This window comes from Pituophis catenifer, unplaced genomic scaffold (assembly GCF_029215685.1).
Source record: "Pituophis catenifer annectens isolate HBS135680 unplaced genomic scaffold, rPitCat1.0.hap2 SCAF_7, whole genome shotgun sequence".
NCBI classification, from domain to species: Eukaryota; Metazoa; Chordata; class Lepidosauria; order Squamata; family Colubridae; genus Pituophis; species Pituophis catenifer.
Genome location: NW_027256887.1, coordinates 69,300,060 through 69,316,482, shown reverse-complemented (window position 1 = coordinate 69,316,482; position 16,423 = coordinate 69,300,060). Strand labels below are relative to the sequence as shown.

The window sequence follows — 16,423 nt, the reverse complement described above, 5'->3', positions numbered from 1 at the left end:
TTAACTAGGGAATTGTAATAATTGAGATACTATTAATTGTATATTGTGTTGAAAGCAGAAATGGTTAAGTTGTGGTTTGGAGGAATATATGGGGGAAATTATTTGGTTTATTATTATTGGTAAATATAATTAATTGGATTGCATGGAAATAATTGGAATATTCATGTTCATATTGATAAATATACAAAAAAGATAGTTATATAACTAATTGATTTATATTAAAATGTTGAATTTGTATTAAACAACTGTATTACATTGAGGTAGAAATGAGGTAGAAAAGAGGTAAATAAAAGGTGAATAAAAGAAATAATCATTCCAAGTCATAATTAACCAATGTGAGGATGGATATAGAAATAGATGACAATGCAAAGGGGTATAATATAGAATAGAAGGGAAAAATTGAATTTGATTAAGATTAGAGATGAGGATGAAGGGTAATATTGGTTTTTTTTAAAAAATAGTTGAGAAATAAATATGGTAAAAAGGAAATATAGAAATTGTAAATTTAATTGAAATGACTAAATACTGTGTTGGAAGAAATATCCTTCTGGGTTCTGCTCCAAGTGGGGAAAAAGACACTGGAAACATGGAGACTGTTTGGAAAGATGTTTTAATAGTGGACAGGATCACATGGCTTGATGGGGCCCATTGTGTTAGTTTCTGTTGCTATTGTGTTGCAAATGTCCTTTGACAAAGGATTGACTTTCTGCCTCTGGCCCATTAACAAAGGGTGGGGGGCAGGAAGGTGGGAGCTGCTTTGTCTGTAAAATATGCTTCTCCATTTCTCATCCAGGGAAATATAATATTCTGCCTTTTTAATATTTCCCAAAATATTTCATTCTTCTAGGAAAGGGGTGGCTGCTAACCTCCTACAACTGTTTAAATTTGTGGACCGGCCAAATACTCTGTTCAAAGAAAATATGTTGTATGTTTGTATGTGTGTTTCTAATTATTGCTATTTATTCCTATTTGTTCTCTTTTATTCTTTAAAGTTTAACAATTCATTCTTTATCTTAATATCTTTATATTTGTTTGGGGTTGGCTTTCTTCCCTTTCATCTTTTTTATTGTACAGCAATCTTTCTCCTCAAACCTACCACCTTTGTCTTTTCTTTCTTACTTACTTTCTCTCCCCCCCTTCTTCTTCTCCCTACTTCCTCTTTCTCCTTCTCCTCCTCTCTTCCTCCCTCTCTTACCTTCACTCCTATTCTAATTTCCCTTCCCTTCCTTCATCCCTCTCTATTGCTGTATCCTTTTATGCTTTTAGGCTGAAAAAGTTATTTTTGACTGCTCCTCGCACTTTTGACCAGTCCTCGAACTTACGACTGTCCTCACATTTTACGTTTTTGCCCTATCTTGTCACCATGGTGAAGAGAAGCAGTTGTGAAATGAGTGACATGGTTGTTAAGAATGCTACAATGGGCATAAATGATGACCAGTCATAACTGCGAAGACCGGTCAAAAGTGCAAGGACCTGTCAGAAATCACATTTTTCAGCCCTCTGGGTAGTCCTTTTGTGCACAGGGATTACTCAGAGGGCTGAAAAAGTTATTTTTGACTGGTCCTCGCACTTTTGACCAGTCCTCGAATTTACGACTGTCCTCACATTTTACGTTTTTTGCCCTATCTTATACCATGTTGAAGAGAAGCAGTTGTGAAATGAGTGACATGGTTGTTAAGAATGCTGCACAGGCATAAATGTGAGGATGGTCATAAGTGTGAGGACCAGTCAAAAGTGCGAGGACCTGTCAGAAATGACTTTTTTTCAGCCCTCTGAGTAGTCCCTATACACATAGCCATGGCCACCCAGTCACATGACCAGCTAGCCACGCCCACCCGGTCATATGACCTCCAAGCCATGCCCACAAAATAAGCCACGCCCACAGAACCGGTAGTAAAAGAAATTTAGAACCCACCCCTGGTTGGGGGTCACCACAACATGAGGAACTGTATTAAAGGGTCGCGGCATTAGGAAGGTTGAGAACCACTGATCTATAGCAAATTAGACAATTTCATCACTGCCCCTCATACAAACCTTCTTTATTTCCATATTTCTACCCACTCTGTGTTTCACCTCTTTTCCTTAATCTGATACTTATCTTGGTTTTTCTTAGAATTGGAAGCTAGCACAAATGCAATTTATCAGGGAGGGATATTTATTACACCTACCACGATACTTCATAAATTGTATGATTTTTTTTTTTAACCATATGTCAGATTTATGGTTTTGCTCAGACTTGTTTCTATTTCTATGCAAGGCACCTGAAGTTTGGCAATGAAATCTATTTCTTGCTAATTAAGATTAGGAAAAAACTGTTTAGTAATATTTCCTGTATATTATTCCCAAAGAAAATATATTTATATTGGGAGGACAAATGGGTTTTTGAAAATCTTGCTATGATGAAAGAATTTATATTTTTCTGGTTCTGCTCTTCTGGGATTTTGTTTTTATTGGAGATATTAAAATAACCACCTTTGTTTAATACTTTTAATGGTGTAATGTGAAAACCGTGTGTTCAGTAAAAAGGCATGTAAAATATGCATGTTAAATGTTGCATTTAAAAATCACGTTTGAGAAAGGTGTCCCACAATCTAGCTGTAGAAATTGAAATATATTGCAGTGTAGTTCATGAAATGAAAATTTAGTGTTCCGTAATATATAGGTTTAAGGAACATGGTGGCTTAGTGGCTAAGACACTGAGCTTGTTGATCGAAAGTTCGGCAGTTCAGCAGTTCGAATCCCTAGTGCCACGTAACGGGGTGAGCTCCCATTACTTTTCCCAGCTTCTGCCAACCTAGCAGTTCGAAAGCACGTAAAAAATGCAAGTAGAAAAATAGGAACCACCTTTGGTGGGAAGGTAACAGCGTTCCGTGTGTCTCTGGCATTTAGTCATGCCGGCCACATGACCATGGAGATGTCTTCTGACAGTTCCGGTCTTCGGCTTTGAAACAGAGATGAGCACCACCCCCTAGAGTTGGGAACGACTAGCACGTATGTGCGAGGGGAACCTTTACCTTTAATATAAAGGTCTTCCAGAAGGGAAGTCCCTGATTTTATGACCTTTTTTGCAGCAGTTGTTAAGCAAATATAGTGGTTATTAAATGAATGTGGTGGTCATTAATGAAACCTATTGTACCCAATGGCCACAAACCATCATCACATGCCCATAGGAAGCTGCAAATGGCCATAAATGCACACTGATTGCCATGTTACCCAAAATGACATCATGTGATCATGAAGGATTGGGCATAAGTGGGTCTGGGTCGTACGTAACTCTGGAGAGGTCCATTGCAACTTTGAACAGTCACTAAGCAACTGGTCTTAAGTCGAAGATTACCTGCATGAGTTTATGTCACAATTAAATGAGAGACTTTGGGTAGAGTTTTAGGAAAAAGTATGGAATGGACTTATCCAATAAAATAATTTGAAAATCTAACAAACATTACCATTTATTTTAAGATGTCCTTAAATAGAAAATAGACCGTCCACTTTATTAACATCAGATATTAGCATTATGCTATGAAAAAGGAATTTGATGTTTAATTTCCTATCTTCTCTGTCTATGTATTCTAACTGCAGCCCAAGATAACATGGATGAAAAATAAAATCATCATTATGAATGACCCACGTTACAGAATGTTTGGTAACCAGGGTGTTTGTACACTGGAGATTCGGAAACCCAGCCCCTATGATGGTGGCACATATACTTGCAAGGCAGTCAACAGTCTTGGTGAGGCTGAAGTTGAATGCAAATTGGAAGTCAGAGGTAAGGTGGTCTCTGTTGGGTAACTTTCTTTGGTATAAAAAAATAGCTTGGAGGAAGATGCCTTCCTTATGATGACAATTTTTGCCTCTTTTGCTTTGTGGGAAAACACATTTTCATGAATAAAACATTAAGAGAAGAATATGAAAAGAGTAAATGACAGATTAATTCCCTGGAAAGTAATAGCAATATTTGGATCAAATATTTATGCTATACCGAGAGTATGCAACATGGCATTTAGAATATCGTAAATATATCTGCACATCTGTCATAAATACCTCTTCAGGATGTTTCCAGAGTAAGGTAATACATAAAGATTAGTAACTGGATTACAATGTTCCATTTTTAACTTTAAAATAATCTAGTTACAAACTGATCTAATCTAAGGAACAGTTTAAGTATTACCTTCTTTCACTGAGCTCGTACAAATACTCTGTAATACACATTGTCTGTAGAATCTATATAGGTTATAGACTCATTAGTTTCTGCCTTTTGGCTTTGTCTAGCTTTTGTTTCTTACTTACTTCTCAATCTTAATTAGGTCCATAATTATACTGTTATGACATTGAAAATCCAATGTGGCATTCACTGCCCATATAATGCATCTGATTTAGTTAATGTATTATTAGGTTATTATTTTACTTGCTTTGCAATTTGTGTACTTTCTTTATCTTACCCAATGACTCAAGCAGGATAGAAGTGACCTGTCTTGGGCAATGCACTATTTACATTTCCTGATTGTCCCTGTTTCTGTATTATCTACTTTTCTGCACAGAAGGCATGCTGTCATTTCAAGTAGTTCACTCTTCCACATCACATGATAATAGAACAACTCATTCATAAACATCTAAACTTATGCTTTCCGCAAATCCTATATGTGGTTGTTTCATTTCAATCTAGCAAAGAATGCCACCGTGGGACATTCATAGTGTCTAGAGTCTATGGCATGAGTAACCATGACTTATGTACTTCATTTCTGAGCATTGAGACATTTTAGAGGTGCAAGAGTTGATCCTGTTTCCTTGGAAAGAAACTACTGAAGGCTGAGAGGTGCTAGCCAAATATAACCAAATTTCTTCTTCACATTCCAGTTTTCTTTATTTTTTCCCTTCATTATCTAGAAGATGGAAAGACCAAAAAGCCTCCATACTGAAAGCTTGGTTACCAACGATATTTTGTAGTCATAAAGAGATGTCTACTAAATAGTTCACTGCAGTTGTGCTGGGGGTTTTTTGTTTTTGTTTTGCTCTCTTTCTTCTTTCTCCCTTTTCCGCTTAATATTTATTATCTGAAATCCAATACCTTTTATTCACTGCCTGAATGTTCATCTCTCATTAGGGTAGTTCAGTCTGCTAAAGTGGTTGGACATGTAGTCAAACAGCCTTCCAGGTCATCAATTAAATTTTCAATGCCTTCAGAGTTAGCCCCATTGACATCAGTGGGATTTACTTCTGAACAAATATACATCTAGCAAGGACTCAGCTATCTTCTGTAAACCTATGAATTTACATATAAGGCTTTCATATGAAGATACATTTTCAGTTACTCAAAATCATATGGTTTCACACAAACTTAAGTACCTTCTTTTGTTTAATTCATTTTAATTGGGGGGGCTGAAGATATCAAACACCGTAGGAGTAAGGAAAAGCAGTCAAGAACTTTAACGCAGAAGAACAATCATTTATGGTGGTTTTGTGATAATTATAACTAGGCCCCAATTTTGTTTTTCTATTTGCACTTTGATTCATAATTCCTTGTACATGGGGCACTCTGAAAGTTTTAAGTTCTCACGCATCCACTATAGTCATCTGTAAATGGAATCAAAGAAATCTGATGTGTAAGGTCTTTGAATTTGCCTAAGCCCCTGATACTACAGGAAAAGGTTTAACCCCTTCCCCTGCATTTTTCCTGGGTGAAGACTCCTTCTGAAGCAGTCAATCTTTCTTCTCATCTCCTGCTGAAAAACAAAGAATATCTTTTCCTACCCTGGCCCCTTCTGGATCTGTAGGGGTAACACCTTCCAGGTTTTTAGCCAGAAGGCAAAGCTTGGAAAAGTCAAAGCCAACTTACAACAGTTACAATAACTGTTTGGAGTTGTGGGAGAAATGATATTGGTTTACTGTTAAATTTTGCCCATTGTTTAGTCTCTGCCCCTGCCTAAACTGGCACTGAAATATTCACCATCTGAGATGCCAAACGGAATAAGCTCCAAGAAACTAGTTATCCATGGTATTCATCCAATAAAGAAGATGAGGGATTCGGAACATATTGATTCTTTATAATTAAAAAAAACAATGAGATGACTAGTTTCTTTTATTATTATTTTTTTCAAAGACTTGGCAGATGAAAGAAAAAGTAAGGCTCATTGCAATTAAGTCTCTGGTATTTTCAGTTGAACAAGTCACTTTGGATCACTCCCAAAGCTACAATTAATTATTTCCAAGAAATGCTACTGGCATTTCTATCCTAGATTGCGTATTCTGATTATGGTGCCTTAAGATATAAAGATGCTTTAATATCACTCATTGCAGTTTAATATTGGACAGAATGTTTTTTCTTTCTGTGTGTTGGACACTTAAAAGAATTACAGCTGGTGTTGTAGTTCTGAAAGAAAAGAAGCAGCAGCTTAATATTGTTAAACAGTGGTGCAATAGAATGTAAAAGGAAATTAAATATTGCTCAATAAATCTGCAATGATATAATATGGAGAAATTTTGCCAGAAAAGCCAATCTTCTTGGAGGAGCAGAAACTAGTGTTTAAAATCATATTCAAGTGGGCATTTTATCCCTTTCCTATTACATAAAACGTGTTTGCATGATAAGTTTGTATTTCATACCTGTTCTTCATCTTTGCCCCATGGCATGCTTCTATGGAATGGGCAAAGAAGGTCTAATTAATCAAGACTATAGTAACTAATGTCTAGATAATAGTAACTAAGTTTAAAATTTCATTTATCAATAAATATAATCTTAGTTCCATGTTCTTTTTAAAAAAAAAATATGTTCTTAATCAACATCAAATAGTTGTTTTCAATGACAAATGTATCATGTTTGAAAAAAAGAATAGAGCTGAATAAGTAATAAACAGAATCACATCATCAGTGTTTAAATTGTCAAGAATAGAAATGATAACATATAATTTAGTGGTATATTAAGAAAGTCCACACGCTTGAGAATAAGCTCTGATAGACACCATGAAATTTACTATTAAGGAAATACAGGAATGTGCAGTAAATTGTATAAAATGAATTATAACCTGTAATATAATGATTTAGTAGCTAATTATACTGTATTTTTAAGAAAATATTTTTTCTCCTATAAAATGCATAGTTTGAAAGGCTAATTTAGAGTAAATACAGCTTTGTTGTGCAAAAGTATATACTGGAATGTTATCTTTATATAGTAATGCTTGAGAAACTTGCCTAGTAGTTATTCAAATAAAATATATAGATATAGATGGTTCAATGCTATGCATATGGCTTTTTCCTATACTGAGAAACACTCTGGATATACTTGTGCGTGTGTGCGTGTACATATATCTATATCTCCAATTTTAATTTTAATTAAAATATTTTAATTTAGTTTAACCTAATTTTTGTTTTAGTCTTAGATTAGTGACACAATTAGATTGGCTCCTTTATATCTCTTACATTAGTGTGGCAGCCAATCATTTGTGTTGTGCATAATTAATTATGCTTCCTATATTAATGATGATGCTGAAAGTGTGCTAGATCCCTTCATCTTTTGACTTTCCATTGTCTTTCCATTCTCATTCTCTCTCTCTCTCTTCTCTCTCTCTCATGTTTTACATGACTAAGGAATTAAATCATCATCTTTTCATCCCTGTGGACATACTTTCACTCAATAAAGTCTGTACGTTTATGTTTAGGAAGTAAAGTGCTTACAACTTCTTTCTCTCTCTCTCTCCTGTAGTTACACAGTAAGGATTTTTGAATGTATAGTGTCATCTAAGGTAAGCTTTCATATGGTCTCTGCATATGAAGCTTATTTCTGTTGTCATGTCATACAAAACCTACCAAAGTATGGCATAATTTTCATTATGTCATTTAATGAAAATGGGGTAGTAAAACCAATGTAGCAACGGACTGATTATTTGTACTGTGTTAATTAACAACTCTCGCTGAATCTGCTGAATAAATGCTTGTGATAGCAGTTCCCGCTATCCCCCTGTGATGTCAACACATACTAACAAGCTATAGAGGGAGTGATAAAGCATGAATCAGGTTAACAGCTTACTATACATAAATAAGCATAAATCACAGCATTTGAACCGTCTAATGCCAGTTATTTGCCCCAAGGTTCAGGCAGCTAGGAAGTAGTACTATTTCATTATACTCAACTCTTACCTCCTTTTCTTGAAAATGTACATCGCAGCAACTTTAAGGAACTAGTTTAAAAGCATGCCAGATTTTGTGTGTCACAGCATAAAAAGGTGAAAGAAAAAGAAGGAAGGAAGGAAGGAAGGAAGGAAGGAAGGAAGGAAGGAAGAAAGAAATAGATCTTTGACAACATATTTAATTGCTCTAAGTTAAATCAAAAAGTTTCGTTTTAGCTGGGATGTGAGTAGAATTGTCATTTGCATTTTTATTTGCTTGAATGTGCAATATATGTATCTCTGTGACAGTAAACCGCAAAATAGAATTCATAGAGCTTTGAAAGAATCTTGCATTTGAGATTAATGGTGCAAACATTCAAAGGTAAGTTCTTTATAAAAGGGCATGATTTTTTTCTCTCTCTCTTTAGCCAAGGCTGTTTTAATTTCAGTGTTTGTTTGTTTTTTAACTATTGTTACTTCATTGAATCTCAGCAAGCTAAGGTAACTCTTCTTGGAATTTAGACAATTAATATGGCCTAGATCCTTGTACGGAATTCTCATGATACCAACATCACTAAACAATCCAAGAAAATGAGCATGAAGTTACTATATTTAAATTGGTTGGCACCTTATGCTTACTGGTCTCATAGATTTTATTAAGTCCCACTGCAACATTATAATATCAACCATTCCCACCTAGATAGGATGGTTTCAATAGCTAACAAGTGTGTCATGTGGTGAAGGTATTGGTAGGGAGGACATTGAATGCAGTAATATTATATATTGAGACAGTGATCATCAGCTTCAAAATGGCTGGCACAGATGGGCAATCAAAATCCCATCCCCTTTTTATGTGTGTATGGTGCATGTGATGCATGTTAAAAAGGACTGAGGCTTTGACTGCCCAGTTGCACCCACCATTTGGGGGATGTTGACCACGTCCCCCTGCCCCCCCCCCCCCCAGTTATAGCTCAGTGTAACAGAGTTAATGGGAATTGTAAAGAAGAAATGTGGAAGCAAAAACACTTCACGGTTAAAATGTAATATAGGCTTAATATCATTATTGTTTACAGAAGAAAGATGTTGGGTTGCCCTTGGTATTCGCCTTTTGAATATTCTTGATGCTATAAGAAATTTTATTTCGGATGACTTTCACTATGTGGATCCCCCAGAATCTTATTGAGTCTTCTCCTTCTCCCACTCCCTTATTCCAATAATTAGAATATGCAACTTCACTTCAAAGCTTCTTCACCATGTTTGGCTTGGAGAATTTATGAAGACTCACGCTATGAGTCTTTGATGAGTACCTGACAATTTTACAGCCACAACAAGACTAACGTGACATTATTGACAGCAACTTCATGCTGGGTCTATCACATCCCCATCCAATGGACAGTGAAAATAGTCAATGGAACATAGAATTCCTGACCTATCATTCTTGGAAGAATGTATTTCATTCACATGCAAAGAAAACAAAATTAGTAATTAGAGAACAATCCCATCTAAAAATCCTAAACCTATTTACACTAAAGGAAGCTCTGCTAAAATGATGGTATATTTCTCCTTTTGTAATTGCACAAGTGTGTGCAGGTGTAAAGATCAAAGCTATCTTTTTGGTTGTTTTCATAATTGTCTTGTCCTCAGGTGGTCTCTCATTTTTCCGACTACTACTGCAAGGAGTGCCTCCGCATATTGCCCAGTCCTATATGAAAGAAATGGAAGCAAGCAAGTATGGAAAAAAATAAATTCTGGCCCCAGTGCTTCTCTGCTTCTGCACCGGAAACTGCTAGCCATTCTGCAGCCTCTCATTTCTACCGTGATCCTCCTAAATCATATATATCGCACCTTCCGTCTTCCTCCTGTTGTTGGTGGGAAGAAAAACTCACGCATGGATTGCTTTTTTTTTTTTTTTTGAGGTTTAATGAAATAAGCTGATGCTTACCTGCATTTTGTACTGTTGTGTATTTCTGTTTCCTTCTCTTTCCCCTCTCTTTTTTAATGCAGAAAAGAAGACAAGCTAAACAAATATGCATGAAAGCTCATTTTTAGTTTTTAATTTATGTTTTAATTTTTGTGAAAAGCAGATGCTGCCACACCCAATAACAATGGAATCAGAACATACAATACCTCTTTTGATAACCAAATAACAAATTATAGGTTAATGTCTCCTGTGTACACATGATTTACAGCATTTAACCATTAATTGAGTTGAATGAATCTCAAGTTAAAAGGGTTCCCCCCCCTGTTGTTCATTTGTGAAACCCATTTCTTTGAGCTACTACAGGGGATATTTTTTGGTGATGTACAATAAAGCTGAAGTGTTTATGACCTAGCCACATATTTGGGATTCTTATGCTTATTTTATGTTATTTTGTTTTCATAATGTCCTGGCTTTTTGTTTGCAATTACAAACATTGTGGATTGTGGGCTGGGATGCAGATACACTCACATATATATTCCTATCCATTACATTATTCCATTTGAGGGTAAGCACTGTTGTATTAAGCACCTAAGAAAGGAAAATTAAAGGCACTGTATTACAAAAAGAAATATCATGTAAGTGTGTCTAGTTTGCACCAGCTCCATTCATTATCCTGCCCATATCTTTTTGTTCTGCAAATCTTTTGGGCTTTCATCCTGACCATTTATCATTTCATACATCTTGCAAACTTTATACAAACACAACTTTCTCAGTCTTCTCCTCTCAATACATTCAGCCTTCCTCATACACTTGTTTGATGAGTCAGTTCTCACTTTCTCTATGAACACACTTCCTCATCTTCCTGGCCACAAATGTTTGTATCATTCATTCAGCGCTTATTCTTTCTTGACTCTATCTTTTCTTGTTTACTATACACACTTCTTAAGTACCCGCTGCATTAAACTTTTGTGTTTTTATATCATGGCAAACTCTCATTTTCATTTAGTAAAGCGTATAGGAGCTCACTATGGACAATTCCATTTCTTTATACAAACCTGCTAATAATAATTGACAGTACTGGTCAGTTTAGGCATATTTTGGTCGAAACCCAGTTGTATCCCAAGCATATTCACATTATTCTATGCAAAGCAGGGTCTCTAATATGGGGACTATTTTCCAAGCTAGCATTGCTTCTTATATCCCACCAACTACTAGGTATATGCAGGGTCTATCACAATCCTAGGCAAGATAATAAAAGTTCAGAATGTATTGGAACAGTTTGGAACAAAGAACTACATAGCTATCTGGGGTCTGAGGCCTAGTGGAGGCCTCAGACGCAACCTGACCCCATTTGTTATACTTTTCTTGTGTCAGTCCCTAGGAAGATCAGGACTACTTCACAGGTTCACCAGGGAGGCCACACTTAAACGACCCACGTAGGAGAAAGGATTTAGGAGCAATACTCTTAACAAGATTTTGCTTACTCACCTAACAAACCTATTCAGATTAGAATGAAATGAAACCAGCCCGGAAACCAAATATGAGGTTTCCCCTAACCAACTTGTTCAGACTGAAGCAACTACCCTGTTTCCCCTAAAATAAGACCTCCCCGGATAATAAGCGCAATCGGGCTTTTGAGCGCATGTGCTAAAATAAGGCCCCCCTGAAAATAAACCCTCCCTGAAAATATCAAACAGCATGCGCAGCCAGTCCCCGTCATTTCCTCTGGTTAGGGTTAGGGAGACAGAGCTGGAAATCAGGTAAGACGGCAAAAAGAGCCCCGTCTTTCTCCACGTGCCCCAAAATAATAAGGCCAAATGCTTATTTTGGGGTTCAAAAAAATATAAGACAGGGTCTTATTTTGGGGAAAATATGGTGTTTGGATAAAACTTTTCAAACTAAAAAGTTCATTTGCCATGCCTCAATTTCCAGACAACTGATTGAGAATCTTCATCGACAGATTAATACGGTATATGTTAGACATGTATTGACAATTTCTAGCACAGCAATGTATACGTATTAATAGTGTTACCAACAATTGCTTCTTCTGAAGCATTTCATGTAGAGCTATCACTTATTCATATGATTCCAAGCATGTTTTATACAAAAATGCCAGTGGAATTAAGCTCAGTGGAATTACTTGATTTCAAGGTTTAAAATTGTATACATAGTACTCATTTTAATGTATTAATAATTACATCTGGAATTTAAAATAATATAGGAGCACCTGAAAGACCCATTACAACCCTTTAAGTCAATGGATACAAAGCCAATTTTAATTCTTCACTTTATGAATAGTTACTGCAATTGAAATATAGCTCAAACAGTACCTCCCAAACTCGAATGCAGTATTTTGAAGGAAGTTATACTGATCGACTTCCTTATTTCTGTCAAACAGGCCAAGGCAGAGGAACGAAGAACAAACTTCACATGTAAGGCTACTAGACCTAAGCAGATCAAAATGTATTTGAGTTTTTGTATTATGGCTACCATGTAATGGTTACGTGAATTTTTGCTGCCTGGATCTGATAACCTTAGCTTGTATAGCCGATTTAGACTTCAGAGAATGCTCTCCAATTATCCTCTGAAATATGTTTTGCATCTCAAAGACTGAACGTCCCACAATTTATATGCATTGTTCAAAGTAATAAAATTCCCTCTTTTTCAGGAAAAGCTGATATTTGGGGGCCCATTTCTGCAAAAATACATCCAAAGACGACAGACACACTAGACTATTATACTTGAAGACAGCAATAACATACAAGACACCCAATTCTTTGTTCAGAACTTGCTTACAGCAGGAGTTTCATAGACATAAACATGATACCGCTGAAAAGTGGCTTTATTGCATAAAAGAAAAATGCTTATACACAAAAATTCTGCCCAGTGCAGAACACAGAAATCAAGTTTTCTAATATATATGTTCCAGGCAGTGGTGAAATCTAAAATTTGTTACTACCGGTTCTGTGGGCGTGGCTTGGTGTGTGTGTGGGGTAATGTGACGGTGGGCGTGGCCAATTTTTTTTTTTACTTTTAAAAGCATTTTTTCTACAGCCTCTTCGGTGAAGAAGTTGTAAAAAAAGGCTTTCAAAAGGCTCTGACAATCAGGCAACTCAGCTTGGATCGTCAGAGGCATTTAAAAGAAAAAAAGGGTTTTTTTCTTTTAAATGCCTCTGACAATCCAAGCTGAGTTTTTTTAAAAAACCTCTGCCAATCAGGCAACTTGGCTTGGATCGTCAGAGGCATTTAAAAGAAAAAAAGGGGTTTTTTTTCTTTTAAAAGCCTTTGACGATCCCAGATGAGCCACGCGATCATCAGAGGCTTTTTTTTTTTTTTTTACTTTTAAAAGCATTTTTTCGGCCGAAGAGGCTGTAGAAAAAATGCTTTTAAAAGTTAAAAAAAACCCTCTGATGATTGTGCGGCTCAGCTGGGCAGGGGGCGGGGGGGCAGGGATTTTTGCTATCAGTTCTCTGAACCACCCACCTCCATCGCTACCTGATTGTCCGAACCAGGAGCATTTCACCCCTGGTTCCAGAGTTTAAATTCTAGGGGCTTTGAATCAATGGCCTTCTGGTCATTTTTTCTTCCCAGGAAAAACTCTCAGTTGTAGACAACTGTTCGATGTTTATATATTGTCTGGACAGATAATTCATTGGTTAAACCTCACTAGTTTCAGCTTTATAACCATCTGTGATGCTGTGCACCATCCCTCAGTACAGTAGCATTTCACAAACAATACAGGTAGCTTCTATATTCTGTATTTAAAAATCAGACATGAAAACAGGCAAAGGAAAATAAAGATTTTTGGGAAGGAAAAAAAGCTTCAAGATGGATTGGAGCTGGTGTTGTGAGTATTGTCAGTGGACTAACCATCAGAATCATGAGAATTTAGAAGTAGAGATCAGTGATTAACACCCTAATACAGGGGTCCCCAACCTCTGGTCCATGGACTGGCACCGGGCTGCAGCATACCAGAAACTGGGCTGAACAAACAAGCAAAGCCCCATCTGCGAGATGCACGCAGCCTGCAAAACCATGGCCCCTCCAGTTCGTGGAAAAACCTCTCTCCACGGAACTGGTCCCTGGTGCCCAAAAGTTTGGGAGCCGCTGTCCTAATATGCTTACCCATTAAAACTGTCCAGAAGCAACAGTTCAGATGAATAATTATCTTCAGCATTTATTCTATACTTTCTCTTACATATTACACATTTCTGGAGTGAATACTTTTTCCTATCATTTACAGTAGTGGCCAAAACTGTGGAACCCTTTTGGGAAAAGTGTATTTTTGAGGTTTGATGGCTAATAACACCACTTTTTTGGGGGGGGGAGTTTCAAGATAATCATATTCCACTGATGGAATGGCCTGGGAATAGCCCGGATTGAACCCAATTGAAAATCTATGGAGCCGATTAAAGAAACTTGTTAGTCTGAAGCAACCCAGCAATAAAATTCAGTTTACTAGAAGCAATCATTCAATCTTGGTTTCACATTATAACAGCTGCAGAACTATTGGTTCACTCCATAGGAAGACATTGTAAGGTCGTAATTCATGCTAAAGGTTACCCAACTATTAACTGACATGGTGATAATTTTTGTATATCTCGTTTTTTCTATGGTGATAATTTTTGTATCTCTTATTTTTTCTACGTGTTTCACTTTTCTTCTTTATACTATAACTGCTATTCTAATAGCAAATCCTTCATAAAAGTTATTACATTTTTGATTAAATTATCTTTCCATTGATACATAATTTTATGGTACTACTCCAAAAAAAAAAAAAAAGTGGTGTTATTAGCTAGTTTTAGAAAATACACTTTTCCCAAAAGGGTTCCACAATTTTGGCCACTACTGTATATACTGGTGCAGCAACTCTGTACATTAAAACTTAGGAACACAAATCAAAACTCTTAGTATGAAATGTACATAATAATTCAAGCTGTCATAATTATGTTATTAGATGCAGCAAAAGGATTAAATAGAGAAATTACTTCCTAATGTGCCTGAGGCAACTATATTCTAATGCAAGGCTTATATTGAAAAGTTCTGGAAAAACATTTCAGTTTGATAATTATATATAGGCAAGGCAATCATGTTGATATCAGCCTTCCTTCAGCCTTGTGTTATCTAGATATCAACTCCTGTCATTGCTAATCTGCACTGGCCATGACTCAGGATGGGGCAAAAGGAGGTGACTATAGCAAACATGAGCATAGTTTAGTACCATGCACACACCCTTCTATATTAAAATGTAGTTTGTGATTCAGTGCGCTGTTCATATCCAAGCAACTGGGTTCAAAAGGTTAAAAAAAAATTTATAATTAACAACATATTATGTGACTGCAACCACAATCAAAGCATACAACTTTTGTCTGTGCATCATCTCCCAGTACAGTAGATACAGGTTTGTCTGTACATGTGCATAGAAATGCTCCTACATGGCGACCGCCAAATTGGCGAGACCTGCTTAGCCCTGGTTTACTTAACCTTTTGGTTTGCTCAAACTAGCCTTCTGAATTTGCCCGCTGAGCTAATCCACACAACATAGATAAATAAACATCACTTGAGACTTTCAAGAAAAGATTGGACTGCCATTTGTCAGAAATGGTGTAGGGCAGGGGTCAGCAACCTGTGGCTCTGGAGCTGCATGTGGCTCTTTCACCCCTCTGCTGCGGCTCCCTGTCACTCAAAATATGCGTCGCAACCACCAATGTGTGACACCCGCCAGCACGCTATTTATTGAGCTTTTCAACCTCCGGTAGACCAACCATGGATAAATCTAAGAAAAGTTTCTGAAGAAAACAGAACGATTAATTCAGATTAATTCAACTACATATGCTAGTTTTGTGGCCCCTCGAGAAATAGGCACAGGGAGGGTTTTGTGGCTCCCGGTGTTTTATTTTCTGTGGGAAACGGGTCCAAATGGCTCTTTGAGTATTTAAGGTTGCAGACCCCTGGTGTAGGGTCTCCTGTCTGAGGGGGGGTTGGACTAGATGACCAATAAGGTCCCTTCCAACTCTGTTAATCTGTTAAAAACACGATGTTGAGTTGCTGCGCAAACGCCTTCCGGATCGCCTCAGGATCAACGCGACCGGGCCTGTCGCCCTCAGGCTGCCTGAGGATGACCGAAATCACCCCACCCTTCTCCAGACCAGACGAGGGGCAAGAGAGACACGGAAACGGCGGGTTCCTCCAGCTACTTCCACTAGCTCGACGGCGGAGGAGAGGCAGCTTTTGGCAAAGAGCAAGTCACGGGGGGGCGGGTGAGCGAGCGACGGCTCCGGAGCCGACGAGGTTTCCCCCCCCTCGCCCCCAACCGCACCCGGGACGGGGCGGCCGCAGTTCCCAGCCTGCCACTTCCTGCCCGCCTCCAACCAAGCCAGCGGGCTTCCCCGCCCTCGGCTCC

The 16,423-nt window shown here is 37.4% G+C and overlaps 1 protein-coding gene across 7 annotated transcripts in view; it reads left to right on the top strand.

The window, feature by feature from the left end:
* Nucleotides 1–10,935, top strand: part of MYBPC1 (myosin binding protein C1) — a 104,320-nt gene extending 93,385 nt beyond the window's left edge. For 3 of the 7 annotated variants that reach the window (XM_070947633.1, XM_070947634.1, XM_070947632.1), the window contains 2 exons: nucleotides 3,580–3,766; nucleotides 9,744–10,935. In XM_070947633.1, the coding sequence (XP_070803734.1) occupies nucleotides 3,580–3,766; nucleotides 9,744–9,844 (288 nt within the window). In that variant the 3' untranslated portion in view covers nucleotides 9,845–10,935. Of the gene's footprint in view, nucleotides 1–3,579; nucleotides 3,767–7,696; nucleotides 7,737–9,743 lie in introns of all 7 variants that reach the window. The other 4 variants (XM_070947638.1, XM_070947637.1, XM_070947635.1 and 1 more) reach the window with 2 other exon arrangements.
* Nucleotides 10,936–16,423: the final 5,488 nt, after the last annotated feature.